Source organism: Uloborus diversus, chromosome 7 (assembly GCF_026930045.1).
Source record: "Uloborus diversus isolate 005 chromosome 7, Udiv.v.3.1, whole genome shotgun sequence".
NCBI lineage: Eukaryota > Metazoa > Arthropoda > Arachnida > Araneae > Uloboridae > Uloborus > Uloborus diversus.
This window is the reverse complement of record NC_072737.1, coordinates 91,018,762-91,042,953: the sequence shown is the minus strand read 5'-3', so window position 1 is coordinate 91,042,953 and position 24,192 is coordinate 91,018,762. Positions and strand designations below refer to the sequence as shown.

General features: G+C 33.9%; 1 protein-coding gene across 1 annotated transcript in view; it reads right to left on the bottom strand.

Moving 5' to 3' along the window:
* Positions 1-14,122, bottom strand: part of LOC129226787 (chorion peroxidase-like) — a 66,345-nt gene extending 52,223 nt beyond the window's left edge. Inside the window, exon 1 of the mRNA XM_054861416.1 lies at positions 13,994-14,122. Within this exon, the coding sequence (XP_054717391.1) occupies positions 13,994-14,010 (17 nt within the window). The 5' untranslated portion in view covers positions 14,011-14,122. The remainder of the gene's footprint in view (positions 1-13,993) is intronic.
* Positions 14,123-24,192: the final 10,070 nt, after the last annotated feature.

Genomic DNA, 24,192 nt, shown 5'->3' with positions numbered 1-24,192 from the left:
TAAATCAACAGTAGCACATGTTCTGAATGTTCTCTGCAACTGTGACATGATAACAATACTTTGTTTTATTGAACAATATTCTTCAGCATGTTTTACACATAGCTTCTGCGATTAAAGCATTTGAACAAAGTATATTTATTTTTTAATGAAACCAAAGGGCGGCTCGAAGTTGAAAGACCTACCATATCCATTTCCACTCTGTCGGTAAACATTGAGGGAAAGCCCACTTTTATCACGAGATATCTCTCCATTCTGCTAATCGGAAATACCTCTTGCCATTAAAATCCCATCATCTGCCCTCTAAATATACACATTGAACTTCCCGGTTTTTGTAGTCGCTTTCTCGTCCAAGGACGTGAACAGTTAGTTCATAGCAGAACGAAAACGGATGTTCAAAATTCGACGAATTTAAGAGAATAGCGGAAATAAGAACGAGAGGTTCCTTGTCAAATGGGCTTCCACTCGGAAATTCTTTTTCCCGTTTCATTACCAGTACTACTCTTTTCGAGTAGTTGTTATGCATCTACATTATGTAACTTACTTTTTAAATGTATGAATGTAAAATTATACATGAAGTCATCAGCTACTGAATTTCACACTTTCGTTGCAACTGTTGTGACTAACAGGACTCTTAAAACGTGTTAGTTATATGATTTTTAGCCTACTTTCCCGTAAAAGTAAAAAAAAAAATAGAGGTTTAAATTAAGATCGAAAAATTAAAATTGGAAAGTTTTGAGTTGAGTAAAATATGTCTATGACGATCTGTCTGTCTGCTTCCCCCCCCCCCCCGTCGCATCAAATTTTGAGTGAGCTGTTCGGTTCGAACAAACTTTTTTTTTGTTCAAAAGAGCTCGGTGAGGACACCTCATTCCCATATTTCACTTTTTGATTTGAACGATTTCTCGTTAAGTTTTGAACAGTTGCCAAAAGCTTAACATTAGCTTCTACGGGGAAATTTGAGGCAAATATAAATCTCGAGCATAAAGACAGAGTTGCTTCCAAAAAAATTTGTTGGGAAAAGCACTTGATGAAAAACATACACAGAAAAGATCTATTTGATTTCAAGAACTTTTCGTTCAGTTTTGAACAGTTCCAAAAAAAAAAAAAACGTTTAGTTTTGAACAATTAAAAAAAAAAGAAAGAAAGAAAAAAAGAAAAAGGAAAAATAAAAGAAAGAAACATTAGCGCCTACATGAAAATTTAAGGCAACTATAGATCCTGAATATGATGACGGATTTGCTTCAAACAAACTTTGTTAGAAAAAGATATAGCTAAGATTAAAGCTGAGAAAAAAAGGATTTTGCTTGAAATCAGTAAATAAAAGGATTAATTTTCTTTAATACGAGGTGTTGCTATAATGCAATTTTACCGCTTTGAACACGGTTTTACAATTTAATGTTTGTCACGTACATGTAATTATATTCATATTGGTTACCTTTTTTTCTGCTTTAAAAATACACAACGGAAAAATGGAAAACAATATTTACGTTTAAATTTAATCTTATTAGCTACTTGGAACACAATAGTTCCTGTACTCAAAGGAGTTGTTCGAACTCTCGGCAATCATTAATCCTAATCCGTGGATTAGAGTCCCCGCTTTTAATCCTCCTGTTGGGATGAAGAAAGAAAACGGTGTGTGGTTGAGGATTGATATTCAAAAGTATAACAACGGCACTTCCGATAACAAGAATGAATTTGGCCTTGAATGGAGAATAAATGCTTCTGCAGTAGATTGAACTCTTTTGCTGCTTTGCAATGAATATTCGCGGAAAGGAACTAGTTTTAAGACGATGCTTAATCAACTAAGTGTAACAAGTAAAAAATATTAAAATTAAAGATATTTTTAAATTACGTAAAGATATTTTTTTAAGGGATACCGATAACGTTGAAGAGTTCGAAAAGAATTTGAATTAAATTAAATGATCCACATTCAGTCTGTTCGAGAAAAAAGATAGCTGTTTTAAATGCTATGTTTCAAAAACACTGTGTTAGTAAAGTTTTGATGGGAAAGGAACATTATGTACTCAAACTTTTTTTTTTTTTTTTTTGTAAGTTGCAGTCGTAGAAGAACTAAATTACAGGGATAAGCTAAAAGTTATTGAAGGCAAAATTGGTTTATTACTAAAATGGTGCTTTCCAACTAATTCGTAAAAATACTTCGTAAAAACAGAAGTGCAGAAGCTGAGCTCCCTAGTAAGCTCTCTTGCAAATGGAGCCCTAAATAACTTCACGAACGTTTCTCTACAACTTTCACGGGAAAGATAGACTAAATGTAAACAAAGAAATGTGCCATTAGGCGACGTCAATCACGTGTTTGGCTTGGAAAAGAGCAAATTGGTGCCAAGTAGACGGCGATCGTGAATACTATCGGTTTACCTTTTTTTATCATAGAAAAAAAAGGCCAAATGGGGTCATAATGGCAATTCTTCTGCCAACCTGTTTGTTAACATTTGGTGTATCATTTCCGCGAACGCAGTATAGAATTCCAGAGAAGTTTCAAACATTTTCCCTTGGGACCGGAAATACACTGATCAGTTCGAACAAAATGCAACTTCAATAATTCAATATCATGTTCCTGAATTCTGTTGTTATCTCTATACAAAAAAAAAAAAAAAAGAGAAATTGTGTCTATGTCTTTCCCTTGTCCAGGTGACTTCATAGCAGTGGTAAAAGGAACATATGCATCCCCCAAGATTATGTTGAACAATTATAGAGGAATATCGAAAATCGGTAAAATAAATGGAAGAAAGGATAGGGAAGTGGGTTGAATTTCAAAATAAATACAAAGTATGTCCTTCATGAAAAGATGCTTCAGATATTTTTCAATGTGAAATTCTTGATGAAAATATTCCAATAATTTTAACCAGGGAATTAAAAAAAAAAAAAAATGAAAACTCTGATACAAAGTTTTAGTTGTGAAAAGGCAAGAGAGAAAATGAGGAGTGTACCAGCATCTGACAAACATTTTGTAAGTTTCTAGAGCATTACAGCAACCTCTTGCATTGGCATTAGTAATTGCAGATGAAACTTTTTTCTTCCTCTTGTCTTGTTTTGATTATAACACTTTTGAATAAATTGTAGAATCTGTAATTTTGCATCGTAATGAAAGATTGACAAAATACGGAGCAGTTTTGACTTATAGATATACATTTTAATCATAGCGGAATATCAAATCTGTATGTAGAACTGTACGAAGTACTGTACTGGGAGAAAAATCTCAAATCTGTACTGCATAGATGAAAATAAATAAGAAATACTGAACGAAATCTATTTAAAAAAAATTGGACCTGCCGAGAAGTTTTAACTGAACGTAAACCCCAAAGTGATAGGTTCTTCGAATAAACATTGTAGGAAAGAGCTTATGACGTAGAATATGGGAAAGAAAAATTGTATGATTTGTTTTTTTCAAAAACAGTTTTTGAGTACACGCGTCTTTTTTTTTTTTTTTTTGAGTTATTGAAAAATACCAGTTATTTAACAAGCGTGCGAAGAAGTCGTGTGGTTTCCACGTCTGTCTTTTTTTATTTATTTATTTAAATTTTTCATTTCAAAAATTGTCAATATTTAATTCGCTTCTAAATTATCATAACCTGGAAAGGCGGTAGACAGCAAGTGTAAATATTCAGCGCGCTAATGGAGTGCTCCACAAAGTGCACCACTTGTGACGTCATAAAGACCACGTCTTGTCTGAAAAAATGGACATTAAAAAAAAATGATTAAAAACTAAACGCTTTGAAAATAAAAGATTTTCCTCGGTCCATGTTATTTTTTTCGCTCATTTTATCAACTTCAGTGATTAGAAGTAGTACTTTTGACTAATGGAAACAACCCCATTATAAGAAAGCATCAAAGATACATAATTAACTTCAGCTATTTTTCAGAAAACGGTTCTCATTTACAGATTTTTAACTGCATAAAAATACTACTTGTCCTCCCTTGAACGCTCAAACTCTTGCAGTAAGCTATCGTCACCCATTGATGACTAACTGTCGGTTACTCAACCAACGGTGACGACATTCAATTCGTATTGCAATGCTAAGTGCTAATCACACATGCAGAATAATCTTTGCAGTAGAAGAGACATATCATTGCAATACAAAAACACCTTCTGTTTTCTGTTTTTTAAACCAGATAAGAGTAAGCAATCTCAAACAGTATAACCACGAAATGTCAATGCAACTGGCTAAACGGCCTCCGTGAGTGTGTGGTTGAAGCTGCGTCTTCTAAACTGGAGGCTGTGGATTCGATTACCACCTCGCCTTGGCTGTTAATTCCTTCTCGTGGAATGCAAATCTTTCATATGTATTGTCTTGAGATTGAAATTTGGGGTAACGTTGTGGATTATTGGAGGCAGTGGTTGGAAAAGCAGAATTTGCGAACTACAACTACAATTACTTTGTTACAAAAAAAGTTAACTGCAACTACAAGTACTCTTTTTAAAACGTAGCAACTACTAACTACTTTTGAAATGTAGCACTACTTCGCTACTTTTCAAAAAATAAATAAATAAAAAGCATACACACTTGGGTGTCTCACAGAAATAGAAAGTCGTTTTTTCCTCTTATATTTTTCTTTTATGTCAAAACAATTGTAAAACTAGTATGTTGTGGCCATCACGAAACTTTCTTCTATATTTTTCCTTTTTCTGATCCCTCCCCATGCTTGACAAGGAAGCAATATTCCTGACAAAAACAAAATTACACATGCAAAAACTTGACGACCATCCCAATGTCTGAATTATTGTAAAAGCCAAGCAAAGAGCGAAAATTGAAAGTTATTTTAAAAGCCTTGCTTGAATTAATTACAAATATTTTATTTATTAACAAACATAAGATGGCAACAGTTAAAAATTTTAAATCATTGAGATAATATTTCCGATAATTTCCATAGAATTAAAATCACGAGAAATACGCAGACGACAATCTATTACGATTTATCTTTCTTGTTGTTGAATTAATAAAGCTATTTTTATTCGCAAAAAAAAAAAAAAAATAAAATAAAGAAAGAAAAAGAAAAAGAAAAAGAAAAAAATTAATTTGAATTTTGACATCTGAAATTCAAATTATGTTTTTCGCAATCACGAGTGTGTGTGTGTGTGTGTATGTAGGCGTGTGTGTTTGTGCCTGTGTGCAGGTATGAGTGTGTGGGCAGTTGTGTGTATGAGTGTTTGTGTTGGGGGGGGGGAATGTGTATGTGTGTGTAGGCATGAGTGTGTGGGTAGTTGTGTGTAGGTGTGTGTGTATGTGTAGGTGTCTGTATGTATGCGTGTGTATGTATGTGTTTGTGTATGTGTGTAGGTGTATGTATGTGTTTATGTATGTATGTAGATGTATGTATGCGTTTGTGTATGTGTGTAGGTGTATGTATGCGTGTGTTTGTTTGCACGTGCGTGTATGTATGCGTGTAAGTGTAGGATATTGACGCAACCTGGAGACGACTTTCGCTATAGGAGCAGCATCGTGAGGCGGCCGGTCCACGGTGATAGTGCGGAGGGTGGCGGTGGGAAAATAAAATGACAGGACATCAAAACAGTCAAATAAAAGCAATAAGCAATCGTGATTGCTCAAAAAAAAAAAATCAACACCTCTTGGAGCGATTGGAGTCAAAATTGAACCAAAGCCTGTTTACGTATGGATTCACATATATTCCAAATTTCAACCAGAACGTAGCATTACTTCTTGAGATAGGGCACTCACAATGGAAAAAAAGAACGGGCGATTGCGCTACCCCCTTTTTAGCTGTTGACACCAAAATAAAATCAGCTCTTATACCTACTAAGGGCTACTTGTCAAAAAATTTTTGTTTGATTCCGTTCGTTATTTCTTGAGATACAGCAGTCACAATTGACGACAAAAAACGTTCTATAGCTCAACCCCCGTTTGAGTTATTGACACCAAAATTGAATCAGCACCTGTTCCTGTTAATGGCAACATATGGACCAAATTTTGTTTGATTCCGCCAGTTACTTCCTGAGGAATAGCAAGCACGCGTAACTCAAAAAACGTCCCATTGCTCCACCCCCTTGGAGGAATTCGCGCCAAAAACCAATGGGCACAAGTTCACATAGGGGCACATATGTGTACCAAATTTCGTTCGATTTCATGCGGTAGTTTTTGCTGTAGAGCAGCAACAAAAAACTGGTCACACACAGACGTGACACACATACACACACACACATACACACACACACATACACACACACACATACACACACACACATACACACACACACACATACACACACACACACACACACACACATACACACAGACAGACAGACATTTTCCAAAAATAGTCGAAATGGACTCAGCACACCTCAAAACGTTCGAATCCGTCAAAATTCGAAATTCGAAAATTTGAACGAATCCAATACTTTCTTCTATATATTAGATATAGAAGAAAGTAAAAAGTTTCATATAATTTGAACAACGGTAACCATGTCGACTTGCCTCAGAAAGTATAAACAGCACCTGTATGCTGAGACAAATAAGAAAAAAAAACCCACTTTTTTTAGAAACTCGAAATTCCTGTTGCTAAAACGTTGCCCCTATACCCCACATGTACAGCAAAAACATTTATTCAATTTTAAAAACATTTAGATATCCCACACTTGGCATAAAATTTATAATTTCCTTCAAAAAATTGATTTTTTTTTCTTTTTATCATTTAAAAAATTGCATACAAATTTATAATAAAAATATTAAGTGCAAAAATTAATAGTGTCCACATTTTCAGATCAACATTTGCAAATAAATAACAATAATAATAATAATAATAAAAATAATAATACATTTAAAATAGAAAAATAACTTAAACTTGAAAAAATCCATGAGTATTATGTGGGAGACCTTGATTATTTCGTAAAATTTACCGAACCGTTTCTAAAATATATGTTTAAAAAAATCAATTTTTTGAAGAAAATTATAAATTTTAGGCCAAGTGTGGGATGCCTAAATGTTTTTTTTTTTTAAATTTAAATAAATGTTTTTGTGGTACACGTTGGGTATAAGTACAATCAATGCTTTATCAACAGAAATATGTTCCCGTCGTAATCACGAAAATTTTCGCCGCAGGAAATATATTTGTTTTTTTTACTTTCGATCAGTTTATATAAAATTCACGAAATTTTCAACCCGCGAAATCACAGATATGTTCCTTTTCGCGAAATAAGTGCGTTCACCGTATTTTTTTTTTTTTTTTGGAGCAATAGTCTCTTTGAAATCTAAAACATTCATCCACGGAACATTCTCGGCAGAAAAACGAGTTACTCAATGGCTGGTTATCGTTAATTCATATACTTTTATTTTTAAATCAAGCTCTATTCAATACAAATATTGGCGAGATAGGAAAATTACGATGCCAAACAAACTAATGGCGTCAAACAGATAGAAGGTATGGCGTCAAAATGATAGGCTGAGGTCAGCTCGTATTTTTATGCCTTATTTCTCATTGCATCAGCTGATGTACTTGTGCAAAATTTGCGCCAGTCAAATTCGTTTAAATCTTGATTTTTCTTTTTTTTTTTTTTTAAGTTTATTTAAAAGTAGTTTACAGAAATCGCTACAAACTTTTTTTTTTTGTATCGAACTACTCACTACACTACTTTCTTTAAAATGTAGTGCACTACACTACAAAGTACTCAAAAATGTAGCTACTACAGTAGCGTCGCTACTTGTAGAGCGCTACTTCCAATTAGTTGGATTTGAGGTGTAAGATTCTCCACAGAGAACAGAAAAAGATCTCAATTTGTATTATTAAATCAAATCAAGTGGCTAAAAAAATTGAGGAATCTTTTTTCACTGAAATGCATCATTAAATTTCGCAATTTGATAATTGGACGCACGAGAAATTAGTAGTCATTATGTTTACTATGCGGTCTGTACAAGTGTTAGTTTAAGAAAGAGGTGGATAAAAGTTTCCATCTAGGGAAAGTTACAAAAAAGCGGTACATCAAAAGTTATTTAATTTAAATATTCCCGAAAAGCCAAACTAGTCACACAAAAATGTAAAAAAATTGAGAAAATTTTAAAAGAGTTTAATTTTTCTTTTCCGACTCTAGAATTAATGTTTGACAAAGTAATTAATTGATTGAATGATTCTAAGAAGTCGGAACACTTTATTTTCGAATTTGTTTCTGCCATCAATCGTTCCACGGGGTCAGGGAAAACGATCGATTGCGTCCTCCCTTAAGCACCTATGCCCATCATGGTCCACCTGTATGCCATTTAAAAAATGTTGTGACGAGAAAGATATTCGAAAGGGCCGAAGCGCCCTCGGAACAATTGCAGTTGAAACTAGAAACGAATCACCTCCTTTGCTTACTCACATCCTCCTGCATACCAATCTTCTTTAGAATTCTGGCACTACATTTTCTTGCAGCAATGAAAACAAATCATCGCTCTTTCGCATTAGATTTATTACCAATTTTTAGCATAAACCAAACTTTATATAATTAAATATCATTTTTACAGTGGCTCCCAAAAGTGTTCGTACACATACGACTTTCAATGAAATAGGCTCCTATGCATTGGTTAGAATTAATATTTTGGAATAGGTATTTAATTATAAGATCTGTGATCTATTTTTAACAAAACTACACGAAAATTTTTAATAAAACATTAAAAATTAATTTTTTAAAAATCAAAAACCAAAAAGTGCCGGAAATTTTATCTCACAAAAGTCTTCGTACACTTTGAAAAAATATCAAAAAATTAGTAAATAATCCAACTATTTGCAAAATTAGTATTTAGTAGAATATCATGTAGTATCAACAACAGCTTTTAAACGTCTGGGAATAGATTTCATTGTTTTTTCTTTCTTTTTTTATGCAATTTCTGAATAAGTGTTCAGCCGCACTTCGAGTCTTACAATTTCTAGTTTGCTTTTCGTTTCAATGGTGTATTTTCGTAATCTAACCACCAGATATCTCCAAATATGTTCGCGATTGAGGAGATATTTCTAAGTTTAAGGACAATTTTTGTGGCACCAAACGCAAACGTGTACTTCTTATCGCTATTTTGATAAAAAACAAATTTGTTTCCGATTGCCAAATTTTGGGCTAATAGTTTAAAATTGTTTTTCGAAATATTTAAATGAACAGCATGATTCATTTTTTCATCAAAAAATTCCAAATTTCCAAGTCCTGATGCTGTTATGCACCCTCACATAAAAGCACCTTCACCGTCCTGATTAACTGATCCAGTTAAACTTCTTAAGATTAAATTCCTCATTTTTCCTTCTATTGACAATTATACAACAATTTAACCCAATATATTAAATTTATTTTCATCCATAAGTAAGATGTTGTTCCAAAACATTTTGAGCTTATTTATCATTGATTTTACGACGGAAAGCGTTAGTTTACTGTTTTTTGTACAAACAAGAAAATTTCTGCGGGAAGAAGTCCCCTTTAATCCAGCTAATCAGAGAACTTAGCGAACAATTTTAGGTGAAAATTAAATGTAAAATGTTTCATACAATTCTGCAGAAACTTTTTCAGCGCTCAAATGTGTATTTTTCATAATTTTTTTAACTGTAAACCTCCGATCACGCTTTGTTAACTTTGCCAGTTGAGCTTTTCTTGCCTTGTTTTCGATCCGATTCTTGTCTTTAAAGCATTTTATCCAGTATTTCAGTATAGAATGGTATAAGTTAACTAATTTAGAGACATTTCAAACCAATTTATGGCTACTCTGAGGGGAAAAAATCAAATTTCGAATCGTGTTTGTTGTTTTCTACGTATACCTGCCATTTTAAAATAATAAGCAGAACATTAGGGAATAAATAAACAAAAAAATTAAGGCAAATGACTTTACAGTGTCATTACAATGCAAAAATAATAAAAAAAACCACATATGATAATTTTAATCATGAATTTATTCGAAAATGTTTCAGTGTACGATGACTTCTGTGGCGTATTTTTTCTCAGTCTCATCGTTTTTTGACAAATTTCAAAAATAAAATTTGGCAATATTTTGAAAAAAACTACTAGGTTTTATTCATAATGGCATAGGAATGGTGTGAAAAAAAATGGACTTCATATTCGAATTCAGTTTTGCGTTATTTTGATTTTACTTTAAAATTTCAAGGTGTACGAACACTTTTGGGAGCCACTCTATGTATCACTAGAACAGCAAGAATTTACCCTCTTGATGGAGGGGGTTGAAACCCCAAAAAAACTTCTCGCTGCACCCCTATGCATGTATTTATATATATGCAGTGCATGTATAGAGTAAACCATTAAAAACATATAATATAACCTCTAGAATAGTGATTATCAACAGGTGGTTCGGTGGATCGGCACAGTTCGCAGAAAAATTTGATTGGTCCACAGAGTTTTTTTGCTCGTCCACGTTAAAAAAATTTTCTTACTTAAAAAAAAAAAAACACAATAATAATAATAATAATAATAATAATAATAATAATAATGGTATTTCCTACGTACGAAATCTTAAACTTGAACTTTGGAGTAGCTTTTTACAGCTTTCCATGACTTAAAGCAATATTTATTACTTATAGGGGAGGGTGACTCAAAGCGGGTAGGTTTTCGAAGAACGCTGGAAAATTTCAGGTTTTGTATTTTTATCGCATTAATTTCGTTTTTATTTCCTAGCAGAGTTCTTGAACTTCAAAACAAAAAGTGATTTTTGTATTATTTCAAACCCAATATTTATTTATTTCAAACATTACAAACACTTGAAAAATCCGCTTTGCTCTACCAGGGGGCCCAAAGCGGGTAAGCTTAACTAATTGTGATTTGGTACATTTGCCAATCAAATACGAAGTAATAAATGATTAAACTAGTTGACTAGCTACCTGCCGTTAGAAAAAATGTAGGTAAACAAGTTATACTTATCCAATTTAAAGTCAGTAAATTTGTTTATAAAACATAAATAAATAACTGATTAAACTAATAGACTAACTAATTGCCATTATAAAAAATAACCTTTAAAAGTTATACTTATCCTATTGAAATAGAAAATCCACCATGCCGCTTCACTGCTGCTTCACTGCTGCTTCACTGGGACTGATTAAAACTGGGGGCTGTTCAGGTAAACACCATACATATAGTGAAGCTCTGGTTAGTTGAGCTGTGACCTTGACTATGTTTACCTGTTTTAGGGGAGTTTAGTGAGAAATAGACGTGTTATTGGCTCGGATTTTAGTTGGAATATTTTTGCAAAACTACTAAGAAAGTTTCTCAACTCAATTTAGCGCCAATTACCCCGTCCTATTTACCGAAACAGAGGCAAACATTGTCAGAGTCGGAGCTAACTTCTCAGAGCCTCCCAATATGCATAGCAAATTACACACCATGCGGAGGTATACGGAGATATACCCGCTTTGGGCGATCCACCCGCTTTGGGCCACCCTCCCCTACTTATGCATACTTATTTCAATAATTACTTTTCATATTTTTAACATTTAAATAATTCTTGTATCACATCTTTAACACCAACGTAAGGATTTAAATTCATTTGTTAGTTTTTATGTTAAAAATGGCGTAAGCCCTTCCCTTAGCCGTTTGCAAACTTTTCCACAAGTGTTTAACGGTCCCCAAATCGATTTTTTCCCCGAAAAGGAAAAAAAATTAAAAATTAATTTGAATTTTGACATCTGGAATCCAAATTATGTTTTTCGCAATCACGAGTGTGTTTGTATGTAGGCGTTTGTGTTTGTGTCTGTGTGCAGGCACAAGTGTGTGTGTATGTGTGTGTGTATATATGTGTGTGTTTGTAGGTGTGGGTGTGTGTGTGTAGTTGTGTGTGTGCGTAGTTGTGTTTATGTGTGTAGTTGTGTGTGTGCGTAGTTGTGTTTATGTGTGTAGTTGTGTGTGTATAGTTGTGTGTGTGTAGTTGTGTGTATGTGTTTGTAGTTGTGTGTAGGTGCGTGTATGTATGCGTGTGTGTGTAGAATATTGGCGTAACCTGGAGACGATTTTCGCTATAGGAGCAGCATCGTGAGGCCGGTCGAAGCTGGGTGCTGCAGAGGGAGGCGGGGACAAGTAAAATCATAGGACATCAAAAAAGTCAAGTGAGAACAATAAGCAATCGTAATTGCTCAAAAAAAAAAAAAAGGAAAATATCATTGGTCGGTAAAAAAAATCACATATTTCTTACGGTTCGCAAAGACAAGTGTTAAAAAAGGGAGGTGGCGGCATCACCGGTCCACGAATTTTTTTTCAAAAGCTTTTGCTGGTCTGCAGGTCAAAAAACGTTGTGAAACGTTGCTCCAGAATATTTCGATAGAGATCATGGATTTTTCGTCAAGATTTACTTTAGCACGCTGAACCATGGGCGCCCTAAACTAAAATTTTTTAAGAGGGGGGGGGGGGAGATTCTCAGTTGTCCGAATGAAATTCCTACTATACCGAATGATAGAATACAAGCATGCACACGTATCATACAAAAATAACATCGATTTAGAATAAACATAGGTAACATTAAAAAAAATTTAAAAAAAAAATCAAATGAAAATATCTCAATGTTGCATTTAATAGCTACCAGCATTGAAAGCTGAATATTAGGGAGGCTTATTGTCAAATTCGGGAGACTCTGCTATGATTAAATATAACGTCAAAAATTTGAGCGTAAAAGGGATTTTTAAAATATGAGTAGAGACTTCTTAAATCAAGTCTGTATGGGGTTCGAAATTCGGCGATGAAAAATCCGACAGGATCCAAAACTCAAGAATTGAAATTTTTGTTATTACTTTTTTATGTTAATAAGAAAAAAAAATTAAAAAAAAAGTAAAACTTTCATGTTAACAAACATTTTAAAATACGCATATATGTGTTTTCTCGCAAAAGTGATAATCAATATGTCTTGATGCAGGTGAATATGTTGGAAATTCAGAGAAAAACTAGGAACGTTTGACCGCATTTTTTTGAGAAATACAAATTTTAAAAGCAGGAAAGTTAAATTAACGAGTATCAAAAGTATCATTTTCATACACGTATATGAAAAGATTTCATTTCCGCAATAGTGATCGTTTAGTTGTGGGTATCTCTCCTGAAGTTTTAAACGGTGATTGAAGAGAATTTCGTTATTTTGATGAAAATTTGGGTGATATTTACTTTGGCATTTTGGGAGAAGGTATAAAAAATCGGCAGTCTCCTGAAGAAATCGAAGAAGGGGGGGGGGGTTGTTCCCTTCTGTCAAAAGTACTACTTTTAGTCACTGAACTTGATAGAATAAGCCAAAAAAAAAAAAAAAAAAAACATGGAGCGAGAAAAAACTTTCATTTTTCCAACGCTTACTTTTTAATCAATTTTTTAAAATATCCGATTTTGAAAATAAGGCGTTGTCATTATGACGTCTCAAATGATGAACTTTGGTGCGTACTCCAATGGTGCACTGAATGCATACGCTTTCTGTCAACCGTCGTGTTTCCAACTTATGATAATTCAGTAGCGAATTAAATATTGCGCTCTACGCTTGCTATCAGCCATATCGTTGCCAGTACATGTGAGTACAGAAACGAATTAAATATTACGCTTTGCGCTAATGGCATCAGTGAATGGCATTTTATCACTTGTGATGTCTTGTGTAGAAGTTGCAGTTTAAAATAATTGTTAAAAAACACTAAACTTTGTCAAATCATTTTAAAAATGGTTAAATCCTAAGTTTTTAAGCATGCACTTTCACAAAAAACTTTTAAAATTTCGGAAATAACCCCATTGGCAGCTGTGTAATATTGTCTCCAAATTTGCCGAATAGTCAGCAAAATTCGCAGAATAAGTAAATTTTTAGGAGGTAACTGTGATCTCCCATCGGGGCGCTCCTGCGCTGAACTGATGCTGAAGATAAATAAATTTCAAAGAATCAAATAACAGCAAAGAGAAAAGTATCATTCAGAGGGATTAATAATAATGCTATAGAAACACATGCTCAGCCATTATTTTAGTTTTTCATGAAATTATTTTAATGAAAAGAGAAAGCAAAACTATATTAAAGAGCTTTGTTTACATGAAACTGAACATTTTCTCACTTACCCCCAAGAAAACAACATGGTCACCCTCTATAAAAGATGGAAAACAAAACGATGTTTTTTTTTTCATTTACTGCATTCGGTCACAAGTATTTACAGTCCCCTCGTGAAACAGTTTTAAAACTTGTTCCGAGCACTGCGCGTTTCTTAGCGTCTTCCATTATCGGAAAAAAAAATCTGTCACTCTCATCCAATGAAAGGTCACGTCACAGCGTGACGTCACTCGCAAATTGCTTTCTCTGAATGGCGGAGAAGATTTCTAAATGATTTCCTTTTTTTTAATCTTTGTTTGTTTAAATTCGCTTCACTTCAGTTGTTACCTGTTTACAATGTCCACTTTGCACAGGACAATGTATAGGTGGATCTTGAGGTTATTCATTTTGTAAATGTGCAAACGAAAATAAAGGAAGAGTAAGAATTTCATTTGCAATTATTTGCCTTAGAAGTGAAAAACAAGAACGAAAAAATCTACAAAATGGGGAGAAAAGACATGAGAAGGGGAGGGGGTGCTTTTTTTTTTTTTAATGGAGTTTGGTCCAAATGAGCCAGAATTTTTTTTTCTGGGGGTGAAAGTGGCTCATTGCTCATAACGAGCCATATATTTTTTTTCCTGTTAAGACATAACGTTAATTGCGGGTATAAATGCATTACCATCAAGGGTTAACAAAATTACTTAAAATGAAAGGCTAAGGGGGGGGGGGGGGGGGTAAACCCCTCTGACTTTCTTTGCTTGCCATTAATAAAATGAATAAATAAGCAAAACCAGTTGAAGTAACAACCATCCTCATTGGAGTACCTAAGCGTTTAAGACTATATAATAAAAGGATACCATATAAATATCCAATCTTAAAGAAAGTGTCAAAAGAAAAAAAAAGACAAAATAAGTTAAAAGAAGATGTAATAAGATGAGATTTTTCGTCTACAAAAACAAGTGAAAAAAAAAGAAACAAAAATTAATGAAGATATACATTGTATTTATACCAGTGAAGAAAAACTAGACGGTAGTATAAAATTCTGAAGAATAAATTTCATTAACAGATTCACAAGAGTTCACATGGTAGCTATCTACCACTCGAAAAAGTAATATAATAAGAATCGTTAAGGCGCAGCCAAGTGAAAGCGATTAATCAATCTTGATTACACACACACACACACACACAAAAAAAAAAAAGGTCAAGGATATAAAGCAAAATGTAGGACTGAATTACAACAAAACATTACTGAATTATAAGTTTTGTTCGTCAGACGCATTTTCCCATCTCTTGACCTAACTTCAAATTTTTATTTTCAATAACTATTAGAAGAAAAAAAAATACTTGTGCTTTATTATTATTTTTGCTTTTAGATATATTTGTGATACATTTTATGCCTTCCTTCGTGCTAGCTAACTTCGTTCATGCCAACTTTTGAGGGACAGTAAGCTAATAGGATTTGATGACATTGTGAACAGAAAATCCAATTGAACTGATTTAATTTGATTGTACTCTATCTCACCATTGAACTTGAGTGGACGTGAACATATTGCAATGGGTTGAACATTTTAATGAACATTTTCATCTGTCACAGTATGACCTTTTCCTCAAACTTTTGTCGTCATACTTGTGTTAATTTCGAAAGGGCTACTAAACGAGTTTTAGAGGCTCAAGGACGAAGATAGGATCAATATTAATTGGGGAAATCCGTAAGTTGCAATGACTTCTATCAACAGTAACCTGTTGCTCTCTAAAGCTTCTTTATTCCCGCCGAAGCACTGAACAACACGCAATTGTGATTCCATGCACGCTCGGTATTGTAAAACTTCAGGTGGATTGGCAAGCGTCGAACGTTTTTTCTTCGGTTCGAAATTCGAATTTGAAAGAGCGAGAAAGGCAACGAAAAACGCTTGAAAACTATCAAAATAAAAAGGGGGGGGGAGGGGGAGAACAATTTGTGTAAATTGAATAAGAATATTGCACCCATGTTTGGAAGCATTTTTATACAGTATTTTTAAACTTTTTTTTTTTTTTTTTTCGAATTGTGATAATTTTTGGTTGATAATTCCGTGTCAAAAAATTATTATTTTTCGTAAATTTCTTTATTTCTTTTCAAATAATTTCTTCATACAAAAAGAACAACTAATAAAGCGTATTATTTTGAAAGTTACACTGCATAATACATGAAACAATCATCAGCAAAAAAGAAAAAAAAAATTGCAATTCAGTAAGAAATGCGCATAGTTGTGATATTAAATGAAAGAGGCTGTAACAGAAATGTATTTTGCTTATTTTGATTTTGATTATTTATTTTCAAGTAGCAGACAAAGTGAAAAGGAAAAAGAAACTAAAAACGTATTAATTAAAATATGTTTGGTTAAAAATTACAGTGAAATGGAATGCAGGATATGTCTCTCGAATTACGCTCACTTTGATCGCTTCAAATAGAACATGGGTGTGCATTTCGAGGAGCAAAGGGAGCGCTTTTACCAAGATATGCAATCTTTCTTTCGTCGTTACCAGGGATGCGAACAGGTGATGTTTGGGTTCTCAATAAATAATAGGGATTTTTTATTGACTTTTTTTTCCTAAAAAGAAATGTTCAGGAAGTTTGACGTGGTTCGTTCCTTACGAGAAAATCATACCATAAGGCAATTGTGAAAGGAAAATTAAATCACTTATTGAAAGAGCATAGTAAAACATGTTTCTGGACGAGTAAGTTGTTTGCCCTCGTGTCCCTTTTATCGAAATATGATGTTTTAAAGTCTACCGAAGCTTTAAGCAAACTCGCAAAATTTTTCGAGTTTCGGTGTGTTGTGGAAGATACGCTGTGCGGATGGATATCCTGCCACATGCAGATGGTGAAATCGCGTGGTATTTTCAATTTCTCGCCAAGTCTTTAAATTTGGCGTTTTTCTTTTAATTTCGGCTGATTTCAAGACCTGATATTTCGGTAACAGGGGTACAATGACAAATAATTTAACTGTCAAAAAATGCCCCAATATACTCTTTCTATTGCTTCCTATTTGAGCTTTTTTAAAGAAATTATTACGATGCTTGTGTGGTTCCGTGGTTATTATTTTTAAGCACTCAGGAGTTCTCATAAGGAAAAATATTTACCCACTTAGCGGATAAGTGATAATTCTCCATTTTTAAAACAAATTTACTGCAGCAAATTAGGAATGATATTTTAGGAGAAGTAATGTTATGAAACGCACTTTTATGTACTTCAGTTTCTTAGATGAATTTCCTTTTTTTTTTCTCTTTTCATTTTGAAAACAATTTCTCTTAATCATTTCACTGTGCCCCAAGTTTCCCTCTTAGCTGCATTTTTTTTTTTTTTTTTTTTTCAACACTGGCACTTTCAGAAAGATTCCCTGTAGTTATGGGACCCAGTGACACGACGACCCACCTGAGCTGACAAGTGCGTCAGTGAAAACGCTATCGCTCGGGAGGTCAAGGGAGATAGGTGGTGACGGGGACATTCCCAGTCTGCGGTAAGAAGACGATTGCGACAGTGATTACTTTTCTTTCTCTTCTTCTTCTTCTAAACCAGTTGCGATAGAAGTGAAACAAAATAAAGAAAACAGCCAGTTTACTAACAAGGACTCTGGCATTTGTCGCGGTTAGAATGAAAATGGTGTACGTCCTTCTAACTTGGTTTGGAGTAAATGAAAATTTTGTGGGGGAAAAATAAATTAATAAATAAAAAAAATCCAAGACTAAACATCCAGCCCCTCGCAATAATTTGAATTTTGGCATTTTGAATTCGAATTATATGTATTTCGCAATTGCTGGGAGCGCAATCAGAGTTGGGTTCCTTTCCTTGCTTCTACAAATGGCTCCTATGGCAAACATAACTGCGAAAAACATAATTTGAATTCAAGACGTCAAAATTCAAATGAATGCCAAAAGTTGGATGTTGTTTTTGTTTAAAAAGGATTGTGTGAAGTCGAGAGGGTTGGATATAAATAAAGTCGATTCTGGGGGACATGGAGGCAACCGCCCTGGAGGAACACCAGCGTGCGGAAATTGGAAAAGTGACGCGAAACCTCATCTTCAATCAAGTGAGAACAATTAGCAATTCCTGGTTGCCGCAAAAAAATATACAGACTGCGCACGTTTTAATTTCAAGGGCAGGATTTGTATAAAAATATAAACAGATTATTTTATGCTATTACCTCATTATATATTAAAAAAAAGGTAACGTCAACGATATTGTGAAAGGATGTTCGCAACCAAATAGTTTCTTAATTCTTCAATATTACTTACATGTTATGAAGCTATGATTTCTTTAATTATATAATATTTTATCTAAAAAAAGCAAGGTCAAAGAAATTATGAAAGGATGTCTGTGGCGGGTCTGCGTCCAGAATACCCCATAGACATACAGCCTTGAACTTATGTACAAAATTACTTCAAGCAGCGGGGGTTGCACCTGGGATTTTTTATTTAAAAATTTAGAATTAGCTTTTTTTGTAATTATTTTTAAAGAATTTTTACCCACCCCACAAATTTAAGTTCGGGGTACGTTTGTGTAAAAGAGCCCACGATAAATCTGAACTTTCCAGAATCACACTTCATCACATTCCAGCATCCCCCGTACCTGCCACTATTTGTGGCTTAACCAGTTGGATGGTACCCTGAAGACAGCTCTGATTTTTTGATCCAGACCATAAGCCGAGCAATCCCTGGTCCAGCACCCCCAGAGGTATCGTTTCACTTGGAGCATATTTAATGTCCCCCAGTTTCGGAATCCAAACAATGTTCAGCCCCAGTTAGTTCGGATTTCTAAGGTCCACTGTAGCTTAAAATGACTTACTTATACCACAGTCATTCCATACTATGATGGAATGACTGTGGTGTAAGCAGGAAATTCAAACACAGGCAAGCACAAATAAATTGTAGTAGGTTATTTTGATTGCTTGTCCAAGCAGCGGGATTTAAACTGACCTACGCTACTATCATCCTCATCTAAAACACAGTTCAAATAAGATGGCATTTTCTGCGTGTTCCTCCTGCCCAACATATTTTAGTTCACTTAAACTTGCTTTTGTGCGGTCTTTTTTTGTGTGGTAAATGAAAATTTCCATCAGCTTAGGACTCAATTGACGAAATCTCTACATAGTATAAAATGACGTGTTCAAAAAGCGTCTGTGTGTTTGAACTCGCAAAACTCGAGAACTACCCGGCCGATTTCGCTGAAATTTTCACAATTTGTTCCTTTAAGTCTTGAGAAGGTTTGCAGACCAGTTCGAAAACAATTCGATGAATAGTTCTTTTTTTATTCCAATTTAGGCCCAATTTTCATATAAATTCCCGAATATGGGGTGAAAAATTACTCGCAATTAGTAATATTATATATCGTTGGAAAGGGAAGAATTTTCCGCGTTCTACGCAATTCGTCCCAACGCTCTAACTTAATTGCGGCGGGAGTTATTTACGTTTTTAGCTCGAATTTGTTTAGGTTTAGCTGAAATTTAGGCACTACTTTCTTCATTAAATTTAACAATTCGGAACTCCAGCGCTCGAATACGCTACCTTGCGGTGATTTACAAAACTGCAAATGAAACTAAAACATTGCCACATTGCGCTCCACGTGTGTCTGTTGACGTAAACACAGGCAGTTTGTTCTGAGTATTTATTAACGCAATCGATGTGTCTTAGTTTACTTTCAGCTGCAGAAATTAATTCGTCCCTTAGTAGTATTCTCGAGCTTCTCAAAATAATGTTAGTTTTCATTATTTCCTTAATAATTGGTGAAAGCGAAAATTCTGGATTAACAAATTTGGATAACGTTATACAAGGTAAAATTTTTTATTGTTTTGTATGAATTTGTAAGAATATGGGTTTTTTTTTTAATCTTAAATTAATTAAACTTACCATATTTTACAGCAGCATTTAGTTGGAATGGACAGTATGCAAAATATTTTCTTGAATATATTATCGTAGAACAAAATGAATAACCGAGAAAGAATTTACTTTATTCCTTTTATTCTCAGCTGAAAGGTTTCGCCAAATTTGTTTAGGGTTATAGTTTTAGTATAGTGCGAGCAAAGTAGCCTTGGCGAGATTTCGCGTTTTTAGTTACACCATTTTTAATTTTTATCATGAGTGGAATAAAATGGTAGTAAGATTACAGAATTCGATAAGTGAAAAGAAATAATGGTCAATCAACTGAAAAGAAAACTACCACCATATATCCGTGAGAATTTTGTTGATGATTTGCATAACATGACACAATTAAATCGTAACTCAGAAATTAGAAAAATCGAAACAGAAAATTTTTAAATTAACCGATTCGGGAATTCGAGAGAAATAACTCAGCTACAAATAGAAAACAATAAGCGCTAGCCAAGCAAGGCAAAAAAGTATCATCTTCTTTCGATAACAATTTGTAATGTCATACTGAATTTTCTAGCATTAATTGTTATTTTTGTCAGGCTACAATTATTATTTAGTTTTATCAAGAATTGATAAATATCGAATTCAACATCGTGGAAATAGCTGCTTAGAACTACGAACTACGTAGTTTGCATTAATTATTGACGTTTAGTAATGCTTCTTGAATTATCATTTCTTTCTACGTGGGCCAGAATATCCACAAGACTTTGAAAATTAATTTAAAAAGAATAAAGCGAAAAAATCATACGTACGAACAAAATCACAACACTTTTAGCATTTTCTTCGTTACCATGTGCGTTTGTTTTAGTTTTTAAGTCCGCCATTAGACAGTGACTTCAGTGCCCCCCTATAGTTCGTTGGAGTTGCGAATAAAAAGTGAAGGAATTGTCCTACAGTTTTCTTTTTGACACCATTGAAAAGAGCTACCCTTTTTACTCCAGATCTAACTCGACCTATGGTCGGAAGTTTAACCCTCTATCTCCATTAGAAAAAAAGTTACAAGCGAATTAAATGAAGTTCAAAAATCTGTTCTCTATTCAAGTTTTTAACCATTTTATTTTGCGTTTCCACGGTAACGCTTTTTGAATCCATTATTTCCATTTTTCTCATTTTCAATTCTGAAACTTATTTTATTTTGTGTTTCCATGGTTACGCTTTTTAAATCCATCTTTCTCATTTTATTTTAATTTCTTAAAAGTATTTTAATATCTGTCGTCATTGTTTGGAGAGGAAATTTTGCATGATGATTTTTTTTCTTTTATTTATGCCTGATTGTTGAATATACGTCACTTGACACAATTTTTGTTTTCAAAATAGACCGGGCAAAGTCGGGCAACGCAGCTAGTTATTTATAAAACTAGTGCGAGGTGAGTGACGTCATCTTCAAGTGACGACAGGGGCACCCCAATGGGAAGCCACTGTGACCTCCCAAAAATTTCCTTATTCGGGAAATGTTGCCCGACTATTCGTCAAAATTATCATCACTTGGTTCAATTTCATTTCGTTTTAAAGAAGCAATTTCTAGTTATTTCGTAAGTTTTTGGGTTATTTTCTACGTGAAACCTTTTTTATGCGATCCTTATCCACCGCATAAAAAAAATATTTTTTAACTGTGCTGCGAAAACAACTTTTTTTACAGCTACTCGTAAGGTTTCGATTTCTTTTTTTTTTTAATGCAGTCCCTATCCACTGCATAGATGCAGGTTTAGGTGTACAAATTTTTTTTGGCTCATCTGGAAAACCATAGTAGAGGAACTGAAGAAGAACCTAAATTCATGCTTAACTTAAAATCTTCAAATCTATGACTTAAACCACGATCATTCTAACCCGTCCGTTTTTTTTTCACACTACAGCAAGAGTGTCGAAATGTATGTGGAGAAACACCCTTAAATGCGATATTGAATTCATTAATAAAATTGTCTCATTAATGTCTGTTAATTTTGAGACACTCAATTGAATGTTATATGCTTGAGGCAATTTTTAACCTTGCAATGAAGAAACTACTCGGAGAATTTCTTAAGGGTTGAAAGGTGGTTTTTTGCATTATTTATGGAGTTGCAGGTTTCAGTAATTTTTGAAACCTTAAAAACATCCCCAATGACATAACGGTTGAAAAAGATGATTTACACTCAACACCAAAATCTTGTTTTTTGCTTGTTGAAAAAGTTCAGGGAAGGTTTGACAAACTGATTGATGTAAATCTTCTGGAACGCAAAACGGAATAATGATAACAGTCTTTTATTTCCTTCCGGAAGTTCTGTACTTGCAATGGTAGGAAAGTGCGGTTAACCGATATGTTGACGTGGGCCATACAGGTGTAAACCTTGAGAAAAATTCATGGGACTTTACGTCAGTACCTAGTGGTCTTTCCGGACCGTTATGCACTGTGCTTCCATACTTTTGAATCTCGTATGTGTGCGTGTGTTGTTTCCAATGTTATACTCTGCGCTTTACATAAAGGGATTAATTTTTAAAATTTTGAGCAGGTGGAGAAAAAGTAGAGGGAAGCATTTCAACCCTCGTTTTGCCTTAATGAAAAAAATTTTAATTTTTATCAAAACACATTTCTAGCCATCTTTTGTTTCAATGATCAAGCAGAAAACTTTGACCGGTCCTCAGAGATTTTTTTTTCGCCCAAGTTAAAAAACTTTCCTTACTCAAAAAAAAAAAAATAATAATAATAATAATGACAATAATAGTTCCCTAGATGAAATTTTTTACTTGAATTTTGTGAATAATTTTCATAATTGTCTATTATTTTTCAGCGGTGTCTTTTATAATAAGTTAAGTTTTACTCACATATTTATTTGTTAATTTGTTGTTTCTTCGATAAAAAATTGTAAAAAATTTCAGCCGTTCACAAAATTTTTCACAAGTTTTCAACGATCCCCGAGTCACAAAAACTTAATTCTTTTTTTGCAAGAAAAGAAGGAAGGAAAAAAAAGTTGGTTGGGTGGGGGGGGGGGGGGAGCCTCAAAGGTCAGTGAATAAAGGTTTTTAACGGTTCATGAACTCGAGTTTTGTTTTTACAAAAAAAAAAAAAAAAAGAAGAAGAAGAAGAAGAAAAGAAAAAGAAAGAAATGGGAAAAAAGGATTTTTCGGATTTTTTTCGGGAGAAATACCTTATCACCCCCCTACGCCCTCATCTAACGTCTCCAAAGATTAAAACTGCATTTTGTAAAACTTTCGAGGAAGGAAACCCGGACTCTTCAGACCTTTTCCTTTATCGTTCCCAAAGATAGCCCAAAATTTCGTTCATAGACTTTTGCGTGGGTAGGAGAGTTCGCTAATCTTCTTTCTCAAAGATAGCCTAAAGTGAAGTTCAGCTTCAAGAAAGATTTTTTGAAGGAAACCTAAATTGCTCCTTACATTATCAATATCAAACAAAGCCTAAAGTCGGGCGTCAATTACGGAAATTTTCTATGAGAGAGCCGCCTGACTTCACAAAATTTTTGGTGCCATTAGGTGTTAGGGAACCCTTTAACATCATCAAAGATAGCCTACAATTGCGTTTTTGAGACTTTGGTGGTGAACAATTATGAAAGAAAGAAGCCGAACCTTCCCCATTCCTGTGAATCGCCAAAGATACCTTTAAAATTGATTTCAATTTTAAAATTATTTCAGTAAGAAACCCCATTGCCTCTCTCTCCCCTCAGGGGGTCCAAAGGGGGGGGGATTATGGTGCAAGTTGCGCCATCAATTTTTTTTTGGGGGGGGGAGATTTTTTAATTTAAGTTTATTTATTGATTTATTTTTAATTTAAATTTATTTTATTCTGTCTATATTTTATTTCATTTATTTATTTTGTATGTGTGTGTATATGTCATTGGCGTAGCACAGAACTTTTCGAAAAAAAAATTAATTAATAAACAAATAAAAATTATTCAAAAATATGAATAAAACAAAAAAATGAACTGAAAAATCGAAAAGCAAAAAAGGGTTGAAGATTTTTTTTTTTGGGGGGGGGGGGGGCGGAATAGGGGAGGAATTAGCGCTATTGAACTTGGGAGGGGGCACCCTTGTCTCTTCTAACGTCTACAAACTGCGTTCGAGTGCACATGTAATTGCGCTGCCAAAGATAGCCTACAATGGGGTAGTTTCCAAAGAAAAAAGTATTTTTTTTTTTTTTGAAAGAGCATGTTTAAAAAGGTAGGATCTGACCATTTTTTAAATAATTTGCTTATGTTTAATATTTTTAAAAAAATACTTAAATCGGTGCGCTTTCATTGTTTATATTTCTGCCGATGGCATCACAAATGAGGAAATGCCATTCAGTACTTCCACTCACAGATTAAAATATTTAATTTGCCTCTGTACTCACGTGTAA